General features: G+C 39.2%; 1 protein-coding gene across 5 annotated transcripts in view; it reads right to left on the reverse strand.

The window, feature by feature from the left end:
• The window catches only part of Vtcn1 (V-set domain containing T cell activation inhibitor 1), an 82094-nt gene that overhangs the window by 11845 nt on the left and 43407 nt on the right, over positions 1 to 26842 (reverse strand). For 3 of the 5 annotated variants that reach the window (XM_013516492.1, XM_013516491.1, XM_005389056.2), the window contains exons 2-4: positions 14494 to 14558; positions 5840 to 6187; positions 2763 to 3041 (exon numbers count right to left, since the gene is read on the reverse strand). In XM_013516492.1, the coding sequence (XP_013371946.1) occupies positions 2763 to 3041; positions 5840 to 6187; positions 14494 to 14558 (692 nt within the window). The remainder of the gene's footprint in view (positions 1 to 2762; positions 3042 to 5839; positions 6188 to 14493; positions 14559 to 26842) is intronic. The other 2 variants (XM_013516494.1, XM_013516493.1) reach the window with 1 other exon arrangement.

Here is a 26842-nt window from a genome sequence, read left to right on the forward strand (position 1 = left end):
AAAATGTTTAGGGTCATATAGAAGAAGTTGGATGCCTTAATCACATGACTTGTTAGCAAAGAAAAGTTCTTGAGAAACAGCAAGTTGTTCCTGACACAAGTTATTCTGCACCACTTTATTCAGCTTGCTGTAACTGGTTTAAAAGCAAAGCTTTCCCTTTCTTTACAGGAAGTTCTATTCTGTGGTCCACTCAGCCAAACGAAAAGCTATTTCAATAAAGAAATTGTTATCCGGTACCACATAAAGAATAGGCCAACCCAACAGCCATGGCCAGTCCGTGGTTTGGGGGATATTTTGCCTTCAGGCAGTGTCCTCTACAGGTTCAGAGTCATTAGCTTTCATCACACTTCTATAAGGAGATAAGGAATTATTGTTTTCATTTTGAAGAGGAGAAAAGTAGAATAAAAGTAGATAAAATTACTCTGTATTCTTGCTAGCCAATCGAATTTCACTAGTTTATTTCGGGTCTGTCACTTACTAGCTGTGTGACTTTAGGCAAGTTACTCTATACATATTTGCTCCAACTTCTTCCTTTTAGAATGGGGCTAAAATAATAACATGCTGCGTAGGGTTCTGATGAGGATGAATGAGTGGATATGTAGAAAGTACTTATTTGCGTGGCACATAGTAAGAACTCAGTTAGTACCAGCTATAAGCACAGTCATAAAGTAACCCCACTTAAGCCTAATAAGCGTTATGTCCATGCTCATCATTTACAAATCTGCTTCTTTAGCTTGAACTCCATCTTGAGTTCTACATTTAGGTTTACAATTGCTACTATATATAAGTTAAAAACATAGTTGTTCAGTAAATATTTTTGAGCACCAACCACTGAGATTCAAAGGTTTTTCCAGCCCTGGTTACTCTCCTAATGTAAAAAGGTTTTTAAATACAGGAGTTTTTGGCAACTAAATTTTGCCACCCAGAATTAAGCAAGAGAGTAAAAAGAGAATAAAATAGAAAAGACAGAGAATCCCAGTGTAATTTAAATTCTTGGTTCTGGCTGTTGCTGAAGTCAGTGCTACTTCTACCTTTGGTTCCATGAAACAGCTCAGCACTTTGGAATAAATGCTTTTTTTACCTTGGGCAAGTTTGAGTTAATTCTCTATTACTCGTGACTAAGAGAGTCCCAACCAAGGCAGCCACCAATTTGTTCCTCAATAGCTCTTATATACATACATGTTTTTTTCTTAGATAGTTAAAAATTGTAGTAAAAATATAACATCACATTTACCATCTTAACCATTTAAAAATACATAGTTCAGTAGTATTAAGTACATTCACATCATTGTAAAACATATCATCAGAGCTTTTTCATCTTGCAGATCTAAAACTTTATGTTCATAAACATCAACATCCTTCCTCCCCACCTCATAAGTAGAATTATACAATATAAATCTGTTTGGATGGGGACTATTTAATTTAGCATAATGTCTCAGAAGTTCATCCATGTCATAGCTTGTGGTAGGATTTCTTCCTAAGATTGAATACTATTCCATTGTATGTATGAACCATATTTTGTTTGTTTATTTATAAATGGACATTTTGAGTTACTTCTATCTTTTGGTTATTTTGAATAGTGCTATTATGAAGATGGGTGTATGACTATCACTTTGAGACCCTTCTTGAATTCTTTTATATACTCAGAAGTAGGATTGCCAGATCCAGTAATAGTTCTGCTTTTAATTTTCTGAGGACCCTCCATTCTGTTTTTATAGTAGTTGTGCCATTCTACAATCCTGTTAACAATGCATGAGAGTTCCAATCTCTCTGCATCCTCATCAATATTTGTTATTTTCTGGGGCTTTTACAAAAAATAGTAGCCGTCTTAATGGGTGTGAGGTGATACATTATCATGATTGTACTTTGCATTTATCTGGTGTTAAGCATCATTCCATGTGCTCTTTGGCCATTTGTATATCATATTTGGAAACCTATCTTTCAAATTACCTGCATATTATGGTATTTACAATGTGCAAGACATTTCCTGCCTAGTTATAGCCTTGATATAGATAGCAATTCATTTTCTAGACACTAACTCAACCTTAGATTTTGCATGCACTGAAATACTGCAGGGAGTTAGGATTAGCTCTTGGTGAGGGTGCTAGGAGATCAGTTCAGTCTAGGGCTCTAAGATTAATCCTGGGCCAATATTAACAGAGCATAAGTCAGTCTCAGGTCTAAATAAGATCAAGTCCCAGTACAGACCTTCAGCCCTCAGATTCAAAACCTTCTCCATTTCAAAGACTGGGTAGAATCAAACCAGTCTTGGGGGACTTAGGATGCAGTATATCAGCCAAATATGTCAAAGATGTTAAATAATCATCACATTCTTACTACTACACAAAATTAGTCTCACAGACTTAGACAGAGCCTCAGAATCCTGAACATTACTCTCCAGAAAACCTGTTGATGAGAAGGCATTCAAGGTGAGGCCTAATTGCCATCTTTAACCTATATGCTATGTTGTGTTGTGTTAGGCTTTCTATTACATAATGCAATCTCAGCTGGAATTGTGATCAAAGTTTCACTGAAGAAGACTCTAAAGATTTTTATCCCTTAGTATATAATATATATGTTAACTAATTTAGATTTAGTATAGATATTATTTTCTCCCCAAGAAACCCACACAAAAGAGCATGTAGAGGGATGAGGGTACAGCTGAGTGGTAGAATATTTGTCTAGCATATACACGGGGCCCTAAGTTCCATACTCAACATCCCTGGGGAGGGGCTGGGGAGGGACAGCACTGAGCAACCCACCTGTCACTTTAATATCCCCTGTGGCTTTGGCAATGCTGTTTTCAATCATACAGGAGTAAGTGTTGTTGACTGTGACATTGTAGAGCGTGGACACAACCTTCATGGTCACATTCTCAGAGTTCAGCTCAAAGCTGGTGTTGGAGGCTTGTGAAAAGTTAGCTCCCTGGTCAACTTGGGATGACCAGACCACTGTGGGCTGGGGGAACCATCGAGGAGCCTCACAACGCAAGCTCTCTGAACTCGCGTTATTGTCAACATTCACCACGGGCATACTGAAGGCTGCAGGATCAAAGATCAAAAAAGACAAACAGAATGTCAGACAGGAAGGACAATATAGCCTTGAAGTACTAGGTCTTAAAAACACAAACAGGCATTTCCATCATCGAAGTGACTGTTTCCGCAGGTATTGTCTGTGTATGGCCCGCTGCACTGTAGATGTAGTTTGCTCATAGTACTGCTGTATATCCAACTCTATGACCAATATCACAAACCTCAAGGACCTACATTCTGGGCATATTGTTGTTACAACAGATAATTTTCTCTAAGTAAGAGATGCTCCCTTGATTATAAAAAGCTTATTCCCTAGAAAAATTGGCATGTTCCTAGGATTTGTGAAGTTTCACGGGTTTTGTGCAATTCTTGCCTTGAGGATAAAGTTAAGGTGATGAGGAAGAGGAATAAGGGAGAAATGAGCAGCCTCCACCTGTCCCCCACAGAAATCCCACATTCAGGCTTCATCATCATGGGGACTTGGAATTTGCTGGGGTAAGGACTGTGGAGCTCTGCGTCCAAGGACAGAAATAGGCTTTTGTTGTCTTCTAAAAGAATTCTCCTCACTGAGAAGGAAATTTTGAAATTAAGTCTTGTTTTCCCCTATTTCTAAGCAAAGATATACCTGTAGAAAAATGTTAGGGCCAGGACTCTCATTATGCCAAAATTCCAAGATGCATTTACTTTACTTAATATCTTCCTTTGCCAAAGATTCAACTAGTGCTGAGCGTGGAAGGAAAGACTTTACCTTGCCTTACTGCCTTTATGAAGTAGTAGGGGAGACAAGACCCACATGCCCAAAGTGGGCAGGGAACAAGCCCCCTGGGAGATGACCATGGGCCAGCACTTACTGAGCATGTACTTCATGCCGGTACAGTATTTCAGCACTCTTTCATTTGATCCTCACAGTAATCCTGTAAATACCCATTATTTATATATAAAAATAAACTTTTGAAATAATTTTAAGTTTACATAAAATCTACAAAGATAGTGAAGAGTGAGTTTCTGTATATTACTACCTAGTTCCTCCTTATATTAACATCTTCCTAAGTATGACTTACTCTTTTTTTTTGGTACTGGGACTCAAATTCAGAACCTTGCACTTGCCAGGCAGGCACTTGTACCACTGAGCTATATTCCCAGTCCTACATTAACATCTTAACCACTGTACATTTGTAAAAATAGAGAAACAGTCACTAGTATGTTGCTATTAACTCAACTCTGGATTTGATTGTATTTTACCACTTTTTCCACTAACGTGTGTTTCAGGATCCTATGGCTTTAGTCACTATGTCTCAGTGCTTTGAATCATTATGTATCCTTAGAGTCTTCTGGCTTGTGACAGCTTTTCACTCTCCATGTTTTTATGGCCTGGATAGTTTTGGTAGTACTGGTCAGGTATTTTGTAGGATATCCTTCTACTGGAATTTGATACTTCTGTTATGCTTAGGCTGAACTTTTGGAGAAGAAGATTGTACAAGGTAAAGTTTCCTTCCCATCAGACCACAGTAGAAGGTACATGCCATCAACATGACTGGTTGTTTGCCAGATTCTTTGGAAGATGCACTCCACTATTCCAAAATATGTTGGGTAGGGTGGGAAGAGTCTTAAGCTCAATTGCCTAGAGAGTGAGAGAGCTATATAAATTATTTGAAATTTACCTGCAAAGAAGAATTATTTCTTTCCCCTCATTTATTCACATGAGTATGGACTCATGAATTCATTTTATACTTTGAGTTGTAATTTAATATTTTATTATTTTGTTGCTTTAATCATTCCAGCTTTGCCACTGGAAGTCTTTAAATTGAACTTGGTAGTGTCGCTTTGACATGACCATAGTAGTCTTCATCTTAAAATGAAGAAATTGAGGTTCAGAGAGGCTGTTTTGCCTAGCCCAATGTGCTTGTCCTGGTCTGACTCCAGAGCTATGCTTTGAATCATTACAGGTACATGCTGGGAGGTGTTCATGAAAGGCCTGTACAGACTAGCTCAGGTTAGCAAGTTCAGGATACTCTCTGCCTATCTTTCTGAGCTCCTCTCCATGCCAACTTATCCATGGAGGTTTTCCACTTCCTTATCTCATGTGCAGTTAGATGTAATATCTCTCTTCTTCTGAATCCAAGTCATTCTATTTATATTTCTCTTAAAGCATTTGATATACTTCATCAATTGTTATCGCTGCCAGAATTTTCAAATCTACTCTAGGAGCTCTGCAAAAAGAAAAAAATCTTTGTTTTCTTATCTTTTGATATCACCCAGTATGTCAATCTTATACATAAATTCTTTACACATAAATTCAGGAAACAAATTAGGTTAGCAAGGAAGGGTGGATTTCACTGGGAGGGTAATATTGAGTTTATAGGACAATATCATTTGGGTTAGTTCCCTTTGAACTTTTCCTAAAATGGGCTCTACCATTATGAATTTTCAAGGTGCTCGTTTCAGATGTGGGCTCAGACCTAACCAGCATGGAAACAACCAAGGCCAATAGATTTCATTTACTAGCGACAGCAAGGGCTACCATAAAGAGACTACATTTATTTTGGTAAAATATTTTAGGGAACACATCTGGAAGTTTAGAAGTACTGAGAACCCAGAACAAAAGACTTTAAATCCTAATAGTATAGTAGAGTACTTTGGAGGCTGGTGTGGGTTTTGAGCATAATAGCAAGATGGCTACTAACAGAACTGGAAGGGTTTTCCTTTGACATTAGTCATTGATGAGCACATATTTTATCAGCAAGTCATGCTTTTTATCCTCAAATATCATTTGGTACTTTCCTTCCCTCCCTCCAGAAGTAACTCACCTCCAGTTTTATACTCAAGGTTAGCATTTCCTTTCCCTTTAGAAGTGATGATGTAACATTGGTAGGTGCCAGCATCTGTGAGTTGCACACTTTTCAGTTTCAGAGAAGCATTGCCAACTATCACTTGGTCAGCAAACACTGCTGTCCGGCCTCTGAACATTGCATGCTGGTCTGACAGGTCATCTTTGCCCTCTTTGAACTCATGGACCAAACCTGTAACACCTTCTTTCTGCCACTGAATCACGATATCATTAAGCTTGATATCAGGTTCAAAAGTGCAGCTCAGAATTCCATCCTCTCCGATGTTCCCAGCTGAGGTAAAAGTAGTGACTGTGATAGAGTGTTTTCCTGCAATTTAGGAAGCAAGGATCAATGCCAAGGGAAACCCTGGAACTTTCAACAACTAAACTCTATTACTAAAAGCCAAACAGATTTCTGTACACTTAAAATACAGAACAGGAAAAACATCTAAAAAGGAAGTTGGGAGTAGGAAGAGCAGGAAAACGTATAGATATAGATATAGATGATATAAATATAGACATAGATATAGATATAGATAGATATATCTCAGATCTGCCATACACAATAGCTTTTAAAAGAACAATCAACCCAAAAGTTGAGAAGCAGCAAAAGAAAAATACATGGGACTTGGGCATGAGGATGAGAATTCAAGCCTAGGCTTTGTTACTTAATGCTGTGTGACTTTAAGTCATGTAACTACTCTGAATCTCAGAGAAAGAGAGATAACTTTAACTATATTACCTAGCTTATGGGGTTCCTGTGAGGATCAAATCTAATGGATATGAACTTGATTTGCAAGCTGCAGTTGCACGTTATAAGATATTGTTATGCTGTGGCTCAAAGCAAAATACTATGTTAACTGAATTTGGTTTGTAATTTGGATGAACATTCAATTCTAAAGTGCTGATACTTCACTATATCTCTGAATGATGAAGAAACTAAGGCATAGAGAAGATAAGGACTTGGTTAAAGTTATAGAGTTAGCTGTAGCATAAGGAAGAATGTATTTAATTCAGTTGATTTTTGGCTCATGGTAAAAACCATCCCCTCCTCCCTGAATATACCACCAGTACAAGTATTAACCTTGGTCCCATTGTGCCTTACCCCACTGCTTGCCTATATCCTGCCCCGTCAGAGAAGGATCAACTAGCTGTTCTTTGAATATTGAAGGCTGTTGAGTGAGGACATGTACAGGCATGATTTCATTAGCTGATCTTCTGTTTTTTAAGAGACATGAAAAGGATTTACTAGAGATGGATACAGGACACCCTCAAGAGCAGGATGTGGGTGCTCAGGGAAATGAGGCACCTAACGGAATCTTCTCGAAAGGTTCCTGTGCTTGGATGTGAAGGTAAGGAGAGGGTGGCTTTGGGGCCCAAGAGGAGAGGGGGCAAACACAAACAAGTATGGTAAAGAGATCATGGAGAGAAAATGGAGCGAGGCCACCATCCTGAAAGCTGTCTAGGACCCCGACAGTGTTCAGGTCCAGTTCATGTTCCAGTCTCTGCCTGTCCTTTAAACAAACACCTCATAGCATAAAGAGCAGGTGAGGGTAATGAATGAGAGATATAACTGGAGAATCTAAGTTAGATAGAGTTGCATAAGAAAGAACAAAGACCTACGGATAGAAAAAAATTTTAACTAGAAAAAAATGCCAGTGATAACAACCCGGTACACAGATGGGGTTGTGAGGATGTACAGAGAGGCTTAGTGTGGGAGAAAAGAGATTTTGGAAGCAGCTGTCATGCTTAACCATTCATGTGGGAGACTTGAGGGATAAATTATGAAAGAGGACAATATACAATTTTTGCTGTGTAATATGAATATTATATACTCCACCTCTTGCCTTGAAATTTTCTTGGCTACTACTATAATGATTAAGTTTGCTTTTCAATCTTTTTACTTGTCAGACTTGTATCCAAGGCAGCCTGGACTGGCATGGGCTCCACACTCACACTATGCACCTTTATAGTCCTGCTCATCTCGCCACCTCCAAGTCAAAGTCCCCCTTGTCCTTTATCACCCCTCATCCACATGCTGCTTATATTCACTTCTGCCCAGAGCACAGCCCCTCCCCAAATCTTCTTTAGTCTGTCAATACAAAATTTGTAGATCTTCTTCATACTCTCTGTTTACACTTTCTTTTGCCTTTATTACAGCAGCTGTCTTCATCTACCTTGTTTCTCATCTATCTCTTACAGTGATTTGCGAGTTCTTTCAAGGGCAGAAACTATATCAATCATATCTATAGGTCCTATAGTGCCTAGTGCTATGTTTCTACAGAGAGAAATACTTGCTGAGGGTGTGAATAAATGAGTGAATAAATGGGAATATGTAAAAATCAAAGTACTCTTTGAAATAATGTATGTATTGCGAGAGCAGGGAACATTTGGCAGGATCACTACATCTAAATTTTGGGGAAATGTGAGCCACTGGGAAAAAAGGCAATAAAAATACACAATCATTCCTAAATTTGTGGAGCAAATGTAACTATGTTAGAGCAAGGGTAAATTTGATTGTGGCTATAAAGTACTATTGAAATTGAATTGAAAAATTACTTTTCTGAAAAAATACATGATTGTTCAGTTTATGGAGAAAGTTAAATGATAATGACACATCTTCATTTTGTAATTGCATTACTGAATTAATTTTAATATGTTGGCCTTGAGCCCGCTGGTGAGGAATCCATGGAAGAATCTCTGAGAGGACGTAATTATTAAGAATAGGCAGCTGTGAAGTGCCCCAGGGACACACTGAAGGTTCTAGTCATTTAAGACTGCATTAATGATATGGCAGATGGAATGAGTACAGTGTCGATTAAATCTCTCCTCCATATCAAAAGAAAAAGAGGGATAAAACCAGTGAAAACTTTAAAAAGTGATGAGGACTTAGCTGTTGCTTTGCACCCCCAAAAAAGTCAATAAATACTTGTTTATTAAATGAGTGAATGATTATAAAAAGTGGTAAAATAATATTCAAATTGCAAGCAACAGCATGTACATATTCTCATGAGGAGGAGTCTTAAGTCAAGTGTGGTGGTGCCCACCTGTAATTCCAGCTACTCAGGAGGCTGACGAAGGAGGACCACAAGTTTGAGGCCAGACTGGGCATCTTAACAAGACCCTGTCTCAAAATAAAAAATAAAAAGGGCTCCAATGTACCCCAGTTCCCTAGGTTCAATACCTACTACTGTGTAAAAGAAAAATCAAACAAATTTGTATTTAAATTTGCAAGCAGACACAGTATTGGCATAAGGAGTGTTATGCAGACTAGTCTGATACGAACTTTCAGGCCTATTGACACCAGAGGCTCTTGTGTGAGGGGATGTGACCTACTGATGTAAAATTCTGTTAAATAGTCACAAACTTAAAGCATTTCATTAGCCTCTAAGACTGCATCTAGCCCCTTTAAAATTGAAAAACCCAGTTATTGAAAATGTATTATACCACACGTGAAAGGTAATTACTACCACAGTTCTGGTTCGAGTGAAGAAAGGAGGAGGGCATCAGAGGGAGCAAGCTGAAATCTGAGCATTTTGGTTTTTACATGTGATTACTATTCAGTTGGTCCTTCATTGTAGGAACAGGTATATCCTGGAGAGTGGGAGCATTGGTAACACAAGGCAAGGCTTTTTTTTTTTTTTTTTTTTTTTTTTTTTACAAAAATTACAAGGCATCCCATAGCACTGGATAAAACCTGGGAAATGAACAGTCCTTTGACACAACTCAGAAAGACAAGTTCTATATCTTACAATAGCCTAAAAAACATACTACAAGCCTTCAATAGACAGATGGTCACTCAGAATCTGCTGAAACCTGGCTATCTGGACAGGCACGGCAGAACACTGATTAAAGGCAGAAACAAGGCTGGAAACTGGAGTGGCATCTGTGAGTGTCACTCCGCCAAAGAAGAAGGTGGGGCTTTGGAGTGTAGTTGCTTATGTGAGAAGAAATTAGGAAGGATGCTGGGAACAACTCCAGGAAGTAGTAGAGTGTGGCGTTTGAGAACATGTCATGGGTATCAGGCTGATTGGGTGGAAATCCCAGCTTTGTCACTTATTGGATATGTGACCTTGGGCAGCTTTATAAAACTCTTTATTTTTCACCTATACAATGAAGACACTCACTCACACGCTTTCTGAAATGACTAAATGATACAATGAAAATAACATGCTTATCTGCATTGGTTGACTCCCATGTTAAACCTTAAATCAATGATATCAACAACCATTATTAACTACAATCATTTGGAAAAACAGCAGATCAGCTCTGGGAAGTAAGGAAAAGAGCCTTGTTTTAAATGCTTTATGTGCAGTGACTCATTTTCAGTCAGAAGAGGTAGTGAGAGTGACCATTACACCCACTTTACGCATGAGGAAGAAAAAAGCTCTGTAAGGTTACATGGCTTGACTAATACAGGCAGTAGATCAAACCCAGCCCCACCTGGCACTAAGACTGTACCAGGAAGGAAAGTTATCTTCCAAAGGACATAAAGTTGTCATTCCTGAGACTGGTGTATCTCTAATGCTTAAACTCATTGTCTGCAATGTTCAGGCCCCCATATGTGAGTGATAGCACAGTAACTGGGCTAATTATGGTCAAGGGCCTGTTTTTCTACTGTATCTCCATCCCTGCTGAAGGGTGGTCCACAAAGGCTGTTCTTTAACCAGGGGTGAATGGGAGCCCCTCAACCTCTTTTAACAGCAATCCACCTCAAATACATTTAACGTTTTATGGGGCCTGTAGTTAGAATTTATAGAGTAGGATGGCTATGAGAAGGCAGAAATCGAATCGCAAAGGTATAGATTTTTCCCCTTGTATTTGTGAATATTTGCAAGTCTTTAAAACCTGTGCTCTCAAGAATAAATGCCTGCAAGGCAAACTAAGAGTAATACCTGGAAGGCAGGCAGTTCCCTCATGGCCCTTTTCTCTGCTACAAGTCTGTGTGAGCATTATCACTGGGATAGGGTGGTAGGCAGGAGTGTGCATTCTGGAAACAAATCAACAGCCCTTGAACACAGTGGTGCCCACTTGCTAGCTGCATATGACTCTACAGGAGCTGATTTTTCGGCATGGTGGTAGTATCTACTTCCTACTTGTGAACAGTAAGTCACATAATATATACAGTTACTTAATAAGGTGAGAAGCATGCAAAGATATCATCATCTACTTAATGCTATTTGCCTAATTTCAATGTGTTATATATTAAGCCAGCTAATACTTTAGTGAATTCATTTAAAGTATGATAATATGATGCTCTCTCATAAAGGTTATGGCCTTAATATAGGCAATTGAAATAACCCAACTAAATATTAAGCAAATACATAGCCCATTTTATCCAAACTAACCAGCTTTCTCCCCATGAAATATGAAGGAGGCAGGAAACCTTTTCATTGGTAGTAATGGGATTTTAATATTATTGTTGTACATTACTAGGTTGAGAAGTGACTTTTATCTATTTATTTATCCTGTATGCATTTATGCATTTATTTATTCAAATAGCCTTTAATGAGTAGGGTTCCCTGTATTAAAAAAAACTGAGCTCAGTGACAGGTGTGGTGGTGCATGCCTATAATCCCAGCACTTGCGAGGCTGAGGCAGGAGGATCTTTGTGAGTTCGAGGCCAGCCTGGGCTGCAAAGTGAGCTCAAGGCCAGCCTGAACTGTGTAGTGAGACCCTGTCTCAATATAATAGACCAAAAAAAAAAAAAAAAAAAAAAAACAAACTGAGCTCAGTACTTGAGGTTGGTATCTGTACTTGAGCATGATATAAATCCTAGGTGTATTTGAGCACAATACAAATATACAACAGAAAAGGTGTAAGTAGCAGAAGTGTTGACTGACTTAGGAAAGCAGTTACAATGTGAAATTCTTGGAGCAGTCAGAGCCAATAGCAACCAGAAGATAAACAACTCTATGAGCGTTTCGATACTAAGCCAGTCAGCTAGGCCCAAGTATGTTTAGTCACCAAGATAAAAACTGAAGCACAAACTCTAAGGTTTTAATTCAAGGTGATGTGTAAGATCAGGAATAGGGTCAATGATAATTAAGGAAGACTGAAGTCTTAGGAAGTTACTAAATTGTACCTTAGCACTAATACCTATGAAAGTTACTCCAAAATCTTTATTTTACAGTCAATATTTTGTTTCCTTATAAAAATATTCATAAATGTTTATATATATATTTCTGTACTTAGGTATAACACACATATATAAAAGTCTACAAATAATAACTATACAGCTTGAAGAACTGTAATAACTTCCTCTCACCACACCAAGAAATAAAAACTTTACAATCCTCTTAGCATTTCCTTTATATTCCCTCCTCACCGCTACCTCTCACTCTTCTCTGAAAATAACAACCATTACACTACTTTCTAACAGCAGAGGGTCATTTTCCTGTTCGTGAACTTTATATTCATGGACTCATACAGAACAGTCTTTTGTGTTGTCTGTCGTTCAGCATTATGTTTCTCATATAAAAATGTACTCAGTCTCCTCAGCCTCAGGAAACAGAGATTAAAACCGCAAGATTCCTCAATATCCAGTATAGGAGAGGACATAAGCACTGGATCTCTTCTAGGCTTCCAGTGAAGTGTATATTGATAAATGAGTTTGGAAAACTGAATGGCAGTATTTACTGAAACCTGTCTATTGGCTTTTTGGGACATGTTTTCCTGTGAAGTGCTTATTTAAATATATTAGAAAAAAGTAGCCAAATAAAGTGGGGAGAACATTAACAAAGATAAAAAGTCAAAATCAATAAATTAGGAAAACACATTAGAGACAGTATAAATAAACAAAAAGCTGATTCTCTGAAACTTGTAAAGCTAATAATACCTGTAACTTTATAAGCCTGTTTTAAAGAGGCAGAGAGAGAAGGAAGAGAAACTGAAGAGGGAGTAGGGAGAGAGAATTAGGAATAGCAAAAAAGATAAAATAACATACATGAAAAGAAAATAAATTATAAAGGAATACAGACTCTCTTCAGTTTGCAGGGATGATTTATGATAGTGCAAAAGCAACACTAGACTCTGACTTTGGAAATTTAATCCTTTTTCTGGACTAGTGATGTGTGTTACGAAACTCTGTCATGATGATGGGGTACCACAGCGAGTGCGCCTCCCAGTTAGCCAAAGGAACACAAGGGTAAATAGCTCACACACTGCTATCTACTGTGTTGCTACAGGTACTCTGCTGCTGATCTATGTTGCTTGATAGGTTTGGTATAGTAAATACATTTCCAACTTAAAATATTTTCAACATGCAATGGGTTCATTGGGAGATATTTCACTGTAAATGAAGGGGCATGCATGCTAGAATGAATCTGATTAGCAAGGTCAGAAATGGATCCACACGTGTACAGATATTTGAGTTAGGATGATTGTGGTGCTGCTGAAGAGTGGGTGAAGGACAGTATAATGGTGCTGAGTCTACTGGATAGCCACATGGAAAAATTGAGCCTTGACTCCTATCTTACACCATAAAATTAATTCTAGATGATTCATAGTATATATGTGAAAGCAAAACTACATAGCCGCTACAATATAACTTAGAAGAAATGTTCACGACTTTAAGATAAACATAAACATTTTAAATAGACTACAAATTAAAAATGCTCCACGCATAAAAGAAATTAGCAGATTCAGTGAAAATTAAGAAGTTTTATTAATTGAAAGATATTATTGAGGAGTGAAAAAGCAAACTATGGGGAAGAGATTTAGTATCACATCTGGGCAATTTTCAATGACTATTATAAAGAATTCCTATAAATCCAAAGGGAAAAGAGATAGCTAATAAAAATGGACAAAATGTATATTTTTGATGGCAAAATGAAGAAGGATGCTAATGTCTTTTCTTGACCAGCGCATATAGCTAGTTTTCTTAGGTTAGGCCTTGTGACCACTGTTTATCTCAGCACATTCAGACTGGAGGAGAGTGACAGAAAAGGCAGCTAGAATTATAAAAATTAAAAGTATTTAGTGACATGATTTTTCACAGACCAAGTTAAAATAAGTATGTTGGCCTAAGTCAAGTGGTTTACAGAAAGCAGAGCAAACAATTTGTCTCAGAGGAGACAGCTGCTGGCCTAACTCATAAGAGATGTTTCAGAGAAATGTCTTGCACAGAAGAGGAAAGAGAAGACATCCCACAAATGACGTCACAGCAGGATCTGATTCCTACATGGCACGCTGGTCATGGCCAGTTTTCCCTTTACCTGAAATGCCTATGTAAAAATATTGTTATTCTTTAAAACTTTGGCTAAAGGTTCATTGAAAGGAAATCATCTATCCAGGTCAACCATTGATAGAATGACCTAGACATTACTTTCCCTATGTTCCCAGAAAAACATCTTCAGCACTGACTGGCAGGTAGGCTACTGACAACTTTCTCACTTGATTCTCTCAACTCACTGTCCAGTGACCATTATTTTTCCATTCTAAAAATGAGGAAACTGAGGTATAAGGAGTTAAATGTCTAAGGTGATGAGGACACATAATGTAGAAGAACCAGTGCTTTACTCTGAAGTTTTCTGGGTCCAAGCTTTTTGTTCTTCCATGCTATCACACTGAGGGATTTATTAGAGGTTGAATGGCAAGGGGTGGATGGATTGTGTAATGCAAGAAATCACATACCTGAAATACCAAAGCCAATGATGAGCACAATTGCTCCAGCCAGAATAATGATGATGCTAATAATACTACGAAAAGAGGAACAGAGAAACAGAAAATTACTTCTTAATTCCACTTGACATGATATTTTGTTACCTGGTACACATCTGTCATATATAATATGTGCTACACAAGGCATCTCAACTTTTCATCTACATAGTCCCTTCCTAGAAATATGTGCCTTAGAAAGAATCTCAGCAATTCTATCCCTGTCCCCTGAGGCCTGGAGATAGACCAAAGGAGTGTTCCTTTTGTCTGTGTTATGCTAATTTCCTTTTCCTAGGACAGAGACCATATAAAAAGACTGGGAGGGCGTGTGTAAGACTAATGATTATCTCTCTGTAATGCCAAGTGCTTCTTCAGAGGAACTGGTCTCATTCTTAGCGAACTCTTAACCTTCCTGCTCACTCTCTTGTATCATTTGCTTATCTGTATCTGGTTTTCCTCTTTCTGTAGACTTTAAACTCCATTAAGGACAATGGTCATGCATGCTGTCACATGGATGGTCATGCCTTTCTCACACCTAGTCCTAGTCCACTGTACCACACAGGTCTTCAGAGGGAGTTTGTACTTTCTTATTAAAAAGTAATATATCTTTACTGCAGAAAGTTTAGAAAGTATTAATAATCAAAAATAAGACAATAAAACAACCTGTAACTCCATCATCCGGACACAACCATGGTCAACTTTATGATGTGTACATTAAATCAATTAAAATTACAATTCTAATTAACATAACAAAATGATACTTAGAAAATAAAATAACAAAGAACAAGTAAGGAAGTATTGCTAGAATGATGTGGTAGATATATTGTTCCAAGCACCATTTATAGCTTACATCATTTATCCATTCAGTAACCTTATGAAGTAAACAAATTTATCATCTCCATTTTGTAGCTGAAGAAGTGACATGGGGAGATTGAGCATCTTCCCTAAAGTCATATAGTTTGCAAGTGGCAGAGCTAAGATTAAAATCTGTCTCCTAAATCTGTACTCAGCTACCTCCTGCACTGCTTCTCAAGGCAGGAGGCCCAAGGATGGGGTGCGTCCCTCCTCTCTGCGTAGGGGAACCCATGCCCCAGGGGGATTAGCTTTAGCTGTTGAGTGTGACTCAAGCAAAGCAGCAGACACAGGTCAAAGAGGGTGTGCCAGCAAAGCCACTCCTGGGAAGTCATCCACTTCTGCCTGCCCTGGTGTGTACATCATCAGGTAGGTGTCCTCAGCCACCCTCTCACATTGCTGGCAACTCACACACTCCCCACACCTACTCTGAGGTTACTCAATAGGCAGGACAAAAGAAAGACACAGGGAGGCAAAGAATGATGCTATAGACAGAAAAAGATGGCATGGAGCACTTTACTTTCTTCCCTGAAGAGTTTCATTGTACCTAACTCCCTTTGGCTAATGGGTGGGCCCACCGGAGAGCAATAACAGACTCACGAGAAACAACTTCAGTAAATAGTTCTCCTTCAGGTCAAGCCTTTATGAGGTGCAGCTGTAGGGGCAGCAAGCGGAGTTCTCAATAATAGGGAATCTGCTAGATTGCTTCCAGAGGGAGACCGCATTTGACCACTTCTGCTCTTCGCACCTCTGCAGCCTCCATTCTTACTGGTCTAGGTGTGTGAGAACAGAGAGAGAGACTCCTAGCAGGAGGCATCATGTGGCTGTCCTCAGTTGCTGAGCTAGACAGCAGCTTTGTATTTGTGATACAGTGGTTCCACTCCCTTTGGGTAAATTACTTCATCTCTCTGAGAATTAGTTTCTTTATCTGTAAAATGGGGATAGGAGTAATTCTCGCTTTTCCTACTACAAAATTGTTGTGGTTGCACCCTCCTCATTCCTATGTTGAAGTCCTAACCCCTAGTACCACAGAATGTGACTTTACTTATAAGTAGGGTCGTTGCAATTATAATTAGTTAAGAGGAAGTAGAACTGCAGTAGGATGGGCTCCTAAGCCAGAATGAATGGAATCCTTATAAAGAAAGGAAATTTAGCTGAGCCTGTTGGCGTGCAGCTATAATCCAAGCTACTGATGAAGCTAAGTGTGGAGGATCCCTTTTGCCCAACAGATTGAGGCCAACCTGTGCAACATAGCAAGAGCCCATCTCAAAAAAGTACTAATGAATACATTTAAAAATTAAAATTAAAAAGGGGAAATTTAGACACAGACACACATGTGCACATACAATAGGGAGAACACTGTGTGAAGATGAAAGAAGAGATCTATGAGGCAAAGAATAACAAAGATTTTTCAGCAAAGCACCAGAAGCTGGATGAGAAGGATGGAGCAGCTCTTGGAAGGAACCAGCTTAGCAGACAACATGGTCCTGGACTTCCAGCCTCCAGAATGGGAGACAAGACATTTCTATTGTTTGACTCCCCTAGTCTGCTACTTTGTTATGACTTCCCTAGCAAGCTAATACAAACGAATTGTTTGGGGTTAAATGAAGCAGTGAATGTTGTACGTTTTTTAAAGGACTATGCAAATATTACTTTTTACTCTGAATAGTTTTATCTGTAGCTGTTTACTGTGAGTTCTTTATTAAAATTTTATTCTTACAGTGTTAAGGAGAGGGCTGGACGGCAGACACTGAACAGATACCTAGGCAATCACGAAGAGGGGGACAATGAAGCTTTCAGTCCAAGCAGTGAGCCCTTCCCATGACTCCAGCCCACGTGTTTTCCTTGCCGTCAACAAGGAACCCTGCCAGTTGTTAGTGAGCTTTCTATCTCAGCCGAAATCACCTGAGGTCTGTTTTGAACTTGTATTCCCTTGGGAAACTGTTCGACTCCCAGAGCCTTGGCGAGAGCAGCAGGAACTATCAGAGCAGCCAAATTAAATGATTCCTGTCTGTTGCTTATTAATTTTTCAAAACTATGAATAAAATATTTCAGGTAATATTCTTACATTGCTTTGTGGTCCCTCCTTTCCCAGAATAGTTTCCAATCATCATGCTGCAGGAAAATGTTAATGCAAAATCATGTCTTCTAACCACCCAGTGGGATTTGTAGTATACTTTTGTTAGATACTCTTCACAAAAAGGGCTCAAGTTAAAAAAAAAAAAAATCAGTGCTTTTGGGAGGAACTTGCTCATTTTGTACACATTTATTAAGTCCTTGTATGTGAAAGCCATGGTGCTGGGCAACAGGCAGGAAATACAGTGATGAAATAGATGAAGTCCCTACCTTCAAGGAACTTTTGGTTAAACTGAGGTAAAACACTCTCTCTCTCTCTCCTAAACAAGAGGCAAAATGCCATCAGTGCTCCGGCATAGACAGGAACAAATTCTCATAGGGATTCTAGGGAAGTAGGAACTCTATGCAAGCCTGGGGAAAACAGGGAGAATCAAAGTGCATTTCTATGAATAAATTTCTTTCCTTTTTAAAAGTATTTATCTTAAAGAAAAAGAAACAAAAAAAAGCCAAAAACCCCACAAAATTCCAAAACCATATGATAGGAGGGTAACAATGGTTAATACATATGAGATATCAGCATTTAATTGTCCAAACAATATTAGCACAAACCTATCTTTTCAATGAACTGAGAGAAATTAGTAGTGTAACTGTTTTAACTATCTTTGTAATTATATATATTCACACACACACATATATATATATTTCTTTTCTTTTGCTTTTCCTTTCCTTCTTGAACAAATTTCAAAGAAAGTGAAAAGAAAGATTTTATTGAGAAATATATTTAGTTAATCCACGCTATTATACCTTCTCTGTGTGAAGCAGAAACACAAAGGACAAGTGTTATTTCTACCGCATTGGCAGGGTTAAGCATCCTGATTCAGTGCCCTGGGGTAGGAAGTACTTTCAGAGCCTGCAGGACTGAGAGCCTGCTAAGCCAGCTTTGCAGCCTGGAATTCTACTGAGCACATCATGCTGCGCAAGGAGGGCCTTGTTCAGTCCCTTTACACGTCTGGGCTTCCGTTGTTGCTGCCTTCTGCAGCACTTGAAAAGAACTGGGCATCCGTGAAAACACTTCTTTACTTTCCTGAAAAACTTCACACTGCACAAAAGCGCACAATAAAGTTAACAGAGCTTATGGGAAAACTAGGGTTAAAGGCAACTTTGTAATTCGCCTACCAACAGAAACAATAACTGGTGCCTTAATAGATAACTTGGAATCCAAGACAAGCAGCTCAGTTAGACCCAAATTTGCTTCAGGGAGTATTAAAAGTGCACAAAAATAATACAGTAGACTCTCTGACTTTGGGTTCTGCGAGCCAGTGGAGCATCTCTGAAGGTAGGCATAGAGGAAGTACAGCCTGGAACTTGCGAGGCTAGAGTGTGCTTTTTTGAGGAGGAGCCCCAAGTATGGGTGTTCATTTGAAATTAAGGGCAGGAAAAAAAAGAACTAAAAGCCATGCTCAGCCTTTTCCACTGAAGTTGCTGTTCTCCTTTGCTATCTCCACTCTCCTTGCCTGGGGAAAAATACATGTGAAGAACACAACTTTCATGTTATACTGTCATCACTCCCCTATCTGCCCATTACAAGTGAGCTAATTGGTGTTCTAGGCACACACATTACAGCGGACAGGCTGCAATACTGTATTATTCATCAAGGAAGTAACTAGGTCAGAGATACCTATTTTTTTAAGGGTAAACTTTCATTGTGTCAGAGGTCCATGAGGATTTTAAAATTCCCAACTCTTATTGGGTCTGTTCTTTCTGTGTATCAACGTTCAATGTACAGTATCTTGTTCGACTCTTACAATAACCCTACTGTACTATATGAGGCAGCTGAGACTTAGTCTAAATAACAGACAAAGCTCTCCCAGATAAGAGACAGTTAGGTTTCAAGCGTGGAGAGTCTGATTTACAAGTTTGCATGCTTAGCTATGTGCCATAAGTCTAGAAAAAGTCCATTTGGCAGGCAACCACAAGTGGGAAAGGCTCCTTTTATTTCTGCCTCTATATAATGTATATTATGTTTCCCTGAAAATGATACCTAGCTCAAAAATAACGAGCCTGGAAAACTAGACATCAAAAACCCCGGCCCCCATTGGCCTGTCCTCGCCTTACCTGCTGTACAGAGTTGCCACCCAGAAAAAGAATAGTGATTGCAGGTAAGGAAGGACAGGCTGATGGGGGCTGGCATTTTGATTTCTAGTTTTCAAGGCTGATTATTTTCCATCTAGGCCTTATTTTCAGGGGAAGAGAGTATCTCTTCTAGCTCCTTTCTGGAAACAAGAACTTCTTAGTTCTCCACGGTGTGCAGAGCGCTCAGTCTGGAAAGCATAAAATATTCTCTGTATTGTTCAGCCATTAATGGTTTTTATGTTCTTGAGCTTGTACTTCCTTCCCAAATACTGACAGATGCTATATTCCACGTAGGTTATTAGTTTAGTTCTGCTCACATAATTGATAATGTTTAAAACTTTCAAATCTAGGTTAAGTAGGTTAAGTTAGTAAATGGGATTAATCTAAACCAATTCTACTTTTAAATTAAATATACCCAGAAGAATGTTTGAGTAAACCAAGTTATGGCAAACATATTACTTTGTTCATAAACTAAGTGACTGGTTTATAAAGAATGCTGAAACTGAAGACATTTATTTCAGCCTATCCAAAAACTTGCTTTTTTGCTCCACTAAAGGAAAAAGGAATTATAGTCAGCCTTCCATATCCATTGGTCATCTTTAGATTCAATAAACAGTGGATAGAAAATATCTGGAGGAACATTGCATCTATACTGATCACGTTATTATTTCCTAAACAACACAACATAACATCTTTTTACATAGCATTTATATTGTATTAGATAATACAAGTAACTTAGATATGATTTATGGTTTTTTTTTTGTTTTTTTGGGGGGCGTTTTTCTCCGGTACCGGGAACCGAACTCACGACCTTGTGCTTGCCAGGCAGGCGCTTTGCCGCTGAGCTAAATCCCCAGCCCCGAGATATGATTTAAAGGTTACAGAAGAATATGCATAGGTTATATCCGAGCACTGTGCCATTTTATATAAGGGACTTGAGCATCTACCGATTATGGGATCTGCGGGAGATGAAGGGTGCTTTGGAACCAGTTCTTCTTGGGTCCTGAGGGAAAATGTATGTTAAAACACTATGTGGAACAAAGCATTAGGCTTCAAGATAAAATTATTTTCTAGATCCTGATTAGTTTGTGTTTCAGATTCTGGAAAATGTTATATTACTGGCTACTCAGGTTTTTTATTTTCTAAAGAATTCAGGGTATAAGGTAATTTTCCTGGTCTCCATCTACCCCTTCCTCTTGCATCTCTTTCCACTGGTAAAGCCAAGGCCAACTTTGATTCAGGGAACCAAGAATAGGAGCATTAAGAGTGGCTAATGGAGGATCACGAATTTGGCAAAGAGGAGGTACGGTTACAGAGGACTTGAAGAATATCCATGGAAAAGAGAGGGTATTCTGCTCTGTCCACATAGTTTCTACGGTCAGGTGTTAGTTCAGGAAGAGGATTTTAGGGGATGGTACACAAGCCATTTGGTTGCTGTTGAGTACCGGATCCTCTCTTCTTTCCAGCTGACCCCAAGAATCAGGACACAGTATTACTGGCCCTGGATTGTACCACGACCTGGCTTCCAATCTCACAAATACAAAGAGACATGGCCAGCAAATAGATTACTCTTGCATGCCAACAGTCATTTGAAATATTAGCAGAGTGACCTATAACATGGTGTTGGAAAAGTCTGCAAGGTGCCTCCAGGCTCCCAGAGAGGAATGCTAGCACTGATTAGTATTTCCTAAATGAGCATGCAAGGCCTCCTGTGTATCATCCCTGGGTCTGTAACAACACATGAAAGGGGGATTTAATAGGTAGCTAACTTAAAAACTACCAGATTCTTAAGATAATTTAATAGAAACACATGGTAGTTTAATGCTAGTAACTGACAGTTCTCTGGCCCTCATTTTAATACCACCCCTGTTGTGACAGCTAAAAATGTTTCCTGACACACGGCCCTGATTGACTTCCACTGATCTAGGGGAAGTGAGAGCAGGGTGATGTGATTAGAAAACACATATTTTGAAGACTAGTTGAAGGAACTAGGTGGTTTAATTTAAAGGAAACTAAACATAGCGACGATCATTTCAGTATTGGAAAGGTGCCATATGGGTCTGTTCTCTGTCATCCATTCTGTGAGGCAGGACACTGAGTGAAAGATCTAGGAGGTTAAATTTATATCCAGTATACACAGACATTTTCCAACAGATCTCTCTGGTAGTGCTCTGATATTGTGGTGTCTCCTATCACTAGGGCTAGATAACCACTTAAAGAAAGATGTGGATAGCGACGTTTCTAGCACCAGATACAGATTGGGACAATTTTGAAAATCTCTTTCAAATAGTTATAGGATTCTATAATTTGATGCTCCCTGGCATTTGCTCTGGCTTTACCTTTGCCAGAGTTGCATATTCTGTATATGCCTTCTAAAACCTTTATTAACAATAAAACAATGCTGCCTGATATTGACTAAGTCATTGCCTTCTCTATCTCAGTGGATCCTCACACTTCTGTGAGGTAGGTACTGTTGTCTTTGTTATACTGATGAGGAAGTTGAGGCTTCTGGGGGCAAGTAATTCCCTGAGGATTTATCCCTGGGTAATTAGAGCAGACTTAGCCTGAGTTCTGAGATACCATTATCATTGGCCTTAATTATTTTGCTGTATTTTATATAAAACGTTTTAAATTTTAATTTTATATAAAAATGTTTTTGTTTTATATAAAATGTTTTTAATCTCAGGGTTCAAATCAGTTACCAAACTTGTATTTTGAATCCAATGGAAGGATAACACAGAGTTTTATAGATTAAAAAAAACTAATCTCCCCAGGACCTATCTTTTGTCTGAGACTCTGGAAGGAAACTGGAAGGGGACTATCAGGTGGAAAACTCCAGAATATTAATAAACAGGTACATTTCCCTAAACAATGTTTGAGTTGGTAGCAAAATCATTCTTTTTTATTTATAAGCCTGCTCTATTTATAACTGTCCCCTGATTGCCATGAGGCACACATTAGCATTTCATCATCCTTGTACAAACTGTTTTCCACCAGCCGAGCAGAGCCAGACAAAAGTCAATACAAGGTTGATTACTAGACCCTTTCTTAATCAGACCTGTATTTCCTGTTCCTCTTTATTCTCACTGCAGACAAAAAACATTTCTAGAGGATTCCCTCAGCAGCATAATTTATCTCATTGTGTTAATAACAGACACATTTCTAACCTTTTATGACCCTCCCACAAAGTGCTTGCACTGTTAGAAAAGCCAGGTGTCCTATAAGCAACCTGCATGGTTTACACAGAAGCAGCCTCCTAATTGCAGGTTTTCTAAGCTGGAGGTAGGACAGATTTCTAGCTGCTCTTGCTAGGGTGAGCTTTGGCTGCTAATGAACGTTTCCCTTTTGGGGGGGGGGCTGTTGTTGTCCTGGCTGCTCATCCCTTCCCTCATCCCTGCCTCCTTACCTTCCTCTCCTCACCTCTCATTCCTCTGCTCACCTGTAGGAAAGAGGAGGAGCCCTGTTCAGTGATTGCCAGCCCATTTCTGGAATGGATAAAACAAGGACAAGGCAGTGCTATTCTTCTCCTCTGACCAGCTCCTTAGAGAAGTTGGTATTCTCTTCCTAATGAAGCCTCTATGAGAGCAGGACTTGCAACTGAGCCGTGCTAAAATTCATCCTAGTTCTGCATCCACATTCACCTTTACATTTTCCCACAGGGCTTTTGGGAAGGTCCTGAGAAAGAAGTAATGGTTTCTAATGTTTGCTGTTATTTTTAAATGTAAAGTTAATTCGCAAGCTTATCCCTCCTCACTACCTCCGAATTTAAGTGCCTGAGTCCTTACTGCTTATGAAGTTCAAACTGAGTGTAGAGTTAATATTATCCCAAAATACTTCAAGTTATTTTCCTAACCCTTTTTGTTTTCTGGAAACCTGAGTTCTCACCAAAAAAAATTTGTTTAGTTTCCTATTACTCTGCTTAGAACATCCTCCTACCTCCTCTTGATCTATCAAAAATGGACCCACTGAAAGCCCAGCTTAGTTCTGACCCAACTTACACATCTTCCCTGAAGGCCAATTCCCAGCTGCCATCCTTTCTCTTTCCTTTGTACATTTAAGGGAGTGGGGTAGACAGTGGATCTCAGAAGACTGAGCCTCTGAGAGTGGAGGAGGGTAAGGACAAGCACTGGGGCGTGAGACTGAAATGGAAGGGAAGGGAGAGACAGGGCAGGCTTGCTCCAGAGAGAATAGGTTTCCATTTAGCCTGTCTTCCCCATTGCTTACCATGACCATAAGTCCCTATGAGTGGGTCTCAGGCAGATGAGTGGCCTGACAGAGCCATTGATCTATAATCTACATCACCTTTTTGACTCCCTAAAGCCACAGTGATTCTTCTGGCTTTTCACTGCCTTCAAAAAACCTGTACTTGTCACAGAAGAGACTCAGAGAAGAACTTGGTGATCTCTCAAAAACCCTAGCCCTGGGGTCAGTTCATTATTTATTCATTAATAAAGCTAGCAATAAGCACATCTGTCACTCTCAGAGCTTTTCTCTGTCAAAGCCCCTACACCTGTATTAGGTGGTCTTATTCTCTATGTTCTGAAGTCAGGCATGATGTCATCTTTGTATGCTTCAAGGTTCCTAGCATCATTCTTTTTTTCTTAAACTTCAGAAATACCAGAAAATCTTCCCAGTGAAACACAAAACTGTATCCTAGAAATAAATAAGCAACATACTGTCCATTCTCTCACAAGTCCAACCAGGCTTTCACTGCACATCTTCAGTGGCTGGAACCCACATTCTCCTACTTTAGATTTGTGCAGTTCTGTAGGTGTGGCTGCATAAGGCTTGTGAGATCTCAGGTATGAATTCAGGATTCCAGTCTCATCTCTTGAAAGCCTGGTCCTCTTGAACCACAGTCACCAGCAGCAGACCAGGCCTTGGGTCTGCCCTGCACCTATGATAACCCTTGGCTGCCTATACTATGGATGGTTGTGTGGGCAAAGGCAGAGGGTGACAATCCTGTTCCAAGGAAGGGAGAGACACTCCCTGTCCTAAGATCAATGGTCACCCTTGAGTTAAATGCTTCTGTGGACCTGTCTATCTGTGACAGATGCAAAGGAAGTTTCCCCAGCTTTCCACCTTTCAGCCTGGAATCTGTACTCATCCTTTTCTTGGGCCTGGGCTTTTCCAGGTGCTGCTCAATGACCTCAGATTCTGCCACTAGGTCTTTTCCCTGTTGTTCTGCCTGACTTCTTGGGCACTGGTCTCAACTCTCTCCTCTATTTTCCCTGATAGGGACTTCCAGTCTGATATATGGGAGAAGGTCCTGTCGTGTCCTCCAGCACTTACCCTTAACTTTCACTCCAGACTTACCACAGTGATCACTGTGACTCATTGCAGCCCTGGACGTGATACTGACCAAAGGATGGGATGTGTGGTTATTGGGAAATTCAAAATTTTAGTCGTATTTTCTGATTAAGATTCCTATAAAGCTGGGAATAGTGGAGTGTGTTTATAATGCCTCTATTTGGGAGGCTGAGGCAGGAGGATCTTAAATTTGAAGTCAGCCTGGGCATAACAGTGAGATCTTAATCTCAAAAAGAAATCTGGGCACTTTTTATTTCTTTGAAGAAAAAGGATACCATTTAAATATAAATAAATATCAATTTGATTCATTTCACTGAAGAATATGGTTTTAGAGTCCATCCATTCAGCTAGAAATATCTCAAGCATATCCTTCTTTATGGCAGAATAGTACTCCATTGTATAAAGATACCACATCTTCTTTATCCATTCATCAGTTGATGAATATTTGGGCTGTTTCCAAGATTTAACTATTATAAACTGTGCCACTATAAACTTGGGTGTGCATATATTGGTGTAGTGTCATGTTTTTAATTCTTTCAGGAAGATACCAAGAAGAGCATTACCTGGGTCAAATGGAATGTCTAGTCTTAGGTTTTAAGGAATTTCCACACAGATTTCTACAGTGGTTGCACCAGTCTATACTCCCACCAACAGTGGAGAAGGGTTCATTTTCCCCACAGCCCTGCCAGCATTTATTATTGGTTGATTTCTTGATAATAGCCATTCTTTCTGGGGTGAGATGTAATGTCAGTGTGATTTTCATTTACATTTCTGAAATGACCAGTGATGTTGAAGACTTTTTCATATATTTATTTGCTGTTTCTACTTCTTAATCTGAGAAGTGTCTATTTCAGGTGATCATTTTTAGATTGGGTCTTTCAATTTGGGGGAGTCTGATTTTTCTGAGTTCTTTATATATTCTAGGTAGTAGTCCTTTGAGGAATAGCCAGAGAAGTTTTTTCCCACACTGTGAATTGTCTCTTTGCTCTGTTGGTAGTGAAGGTAGGACTTTTAATCCTAAAAGTTCAAAAAGTTTAAATACATATAAACTCAAGAAGAGTTTACATAAATTTGTGAATATTTTATTACACTTATCTCTCCATTTCTGGCTCCCTAACTCCATGCTCCATCCCTTCTAAACTATTTTGGCCCTAAATATGCCAGGCTTTGTCCTGGCTCTATCACTTTGTTCATGCTGTTTTTTCAGGTTCTTGAATATGTTAGGAACTTAGTGTTCATTGGATAAATGCTCTATCTTACAGACTTGCTTCACTTAGACTGTCTAGCCCATAGAATCTAAAACAATTTGAATAAATAAATAAATAAATAAATAGTAATACTGTGCTACTAGAGGAAACACATTCTTGACTTTTGAAATCCCCTTATGAGAGAAAGTATCATCTTCCTCTCTAAAGGAAACCAGTCTTTTAAAAAGTTGTTGTTATGGTTTGTGTCTGTGTGTCCCCCCAAAGCCTCATGAGGTCATGGGGCAGACTTTTAGAGTTTGATTGATTATAGGTATGACAGCTACACCCGCCCTGGGGTGGATAGTTTGCATATGTAAGGGAGAGGAAGAGGCTGCTTGCCGCCATTCCTCCCTTTTGTGCTTGTTGCTTTTGCTGTGTTCTGCTGCCATGAGCTGTAGCTCTCTGCCATGTGCCACTCTGCCTTGTAACCTGCCAAGTATGGACTGAAACCTCCCTAAACTGTAAGCGAAATAAACCTTTCCTTCCTTAATTTTGGGCATCAAGTATTTTGTCCCAGCAATGAGAGAAAAGTAACCAAGACAGCTGTGCAATGTGAAACCTTGCTGATGCTATACATTAAGAAAATACCCTGGATGTTGAAAATAGAAGAAAACCTGGTTGGCTGTGGTCAAGCAGGGAAACTGGAGAAGGAACTAATTGATAACAGCTGTGCTCGATGATTTGCTAAACTTGAGTCCTCGTGATCG

This window comes from Chinchilla lanigera, unplaced genomic scaffold (assembly GCF_000276665.1).
Source record: "Chinchilla lanigera isolate Chin_1 unplaced genomic scaffold, ChiLan1.0 scaffold00034, whole genome shotgun sequence".
Classification (NCBI taxonomy): Eukaryota; Metazoa; Chordata; class Mammalia; order Rodentia; family Chinchillidae; genus Chinchilla; species Chinchilla lanigera.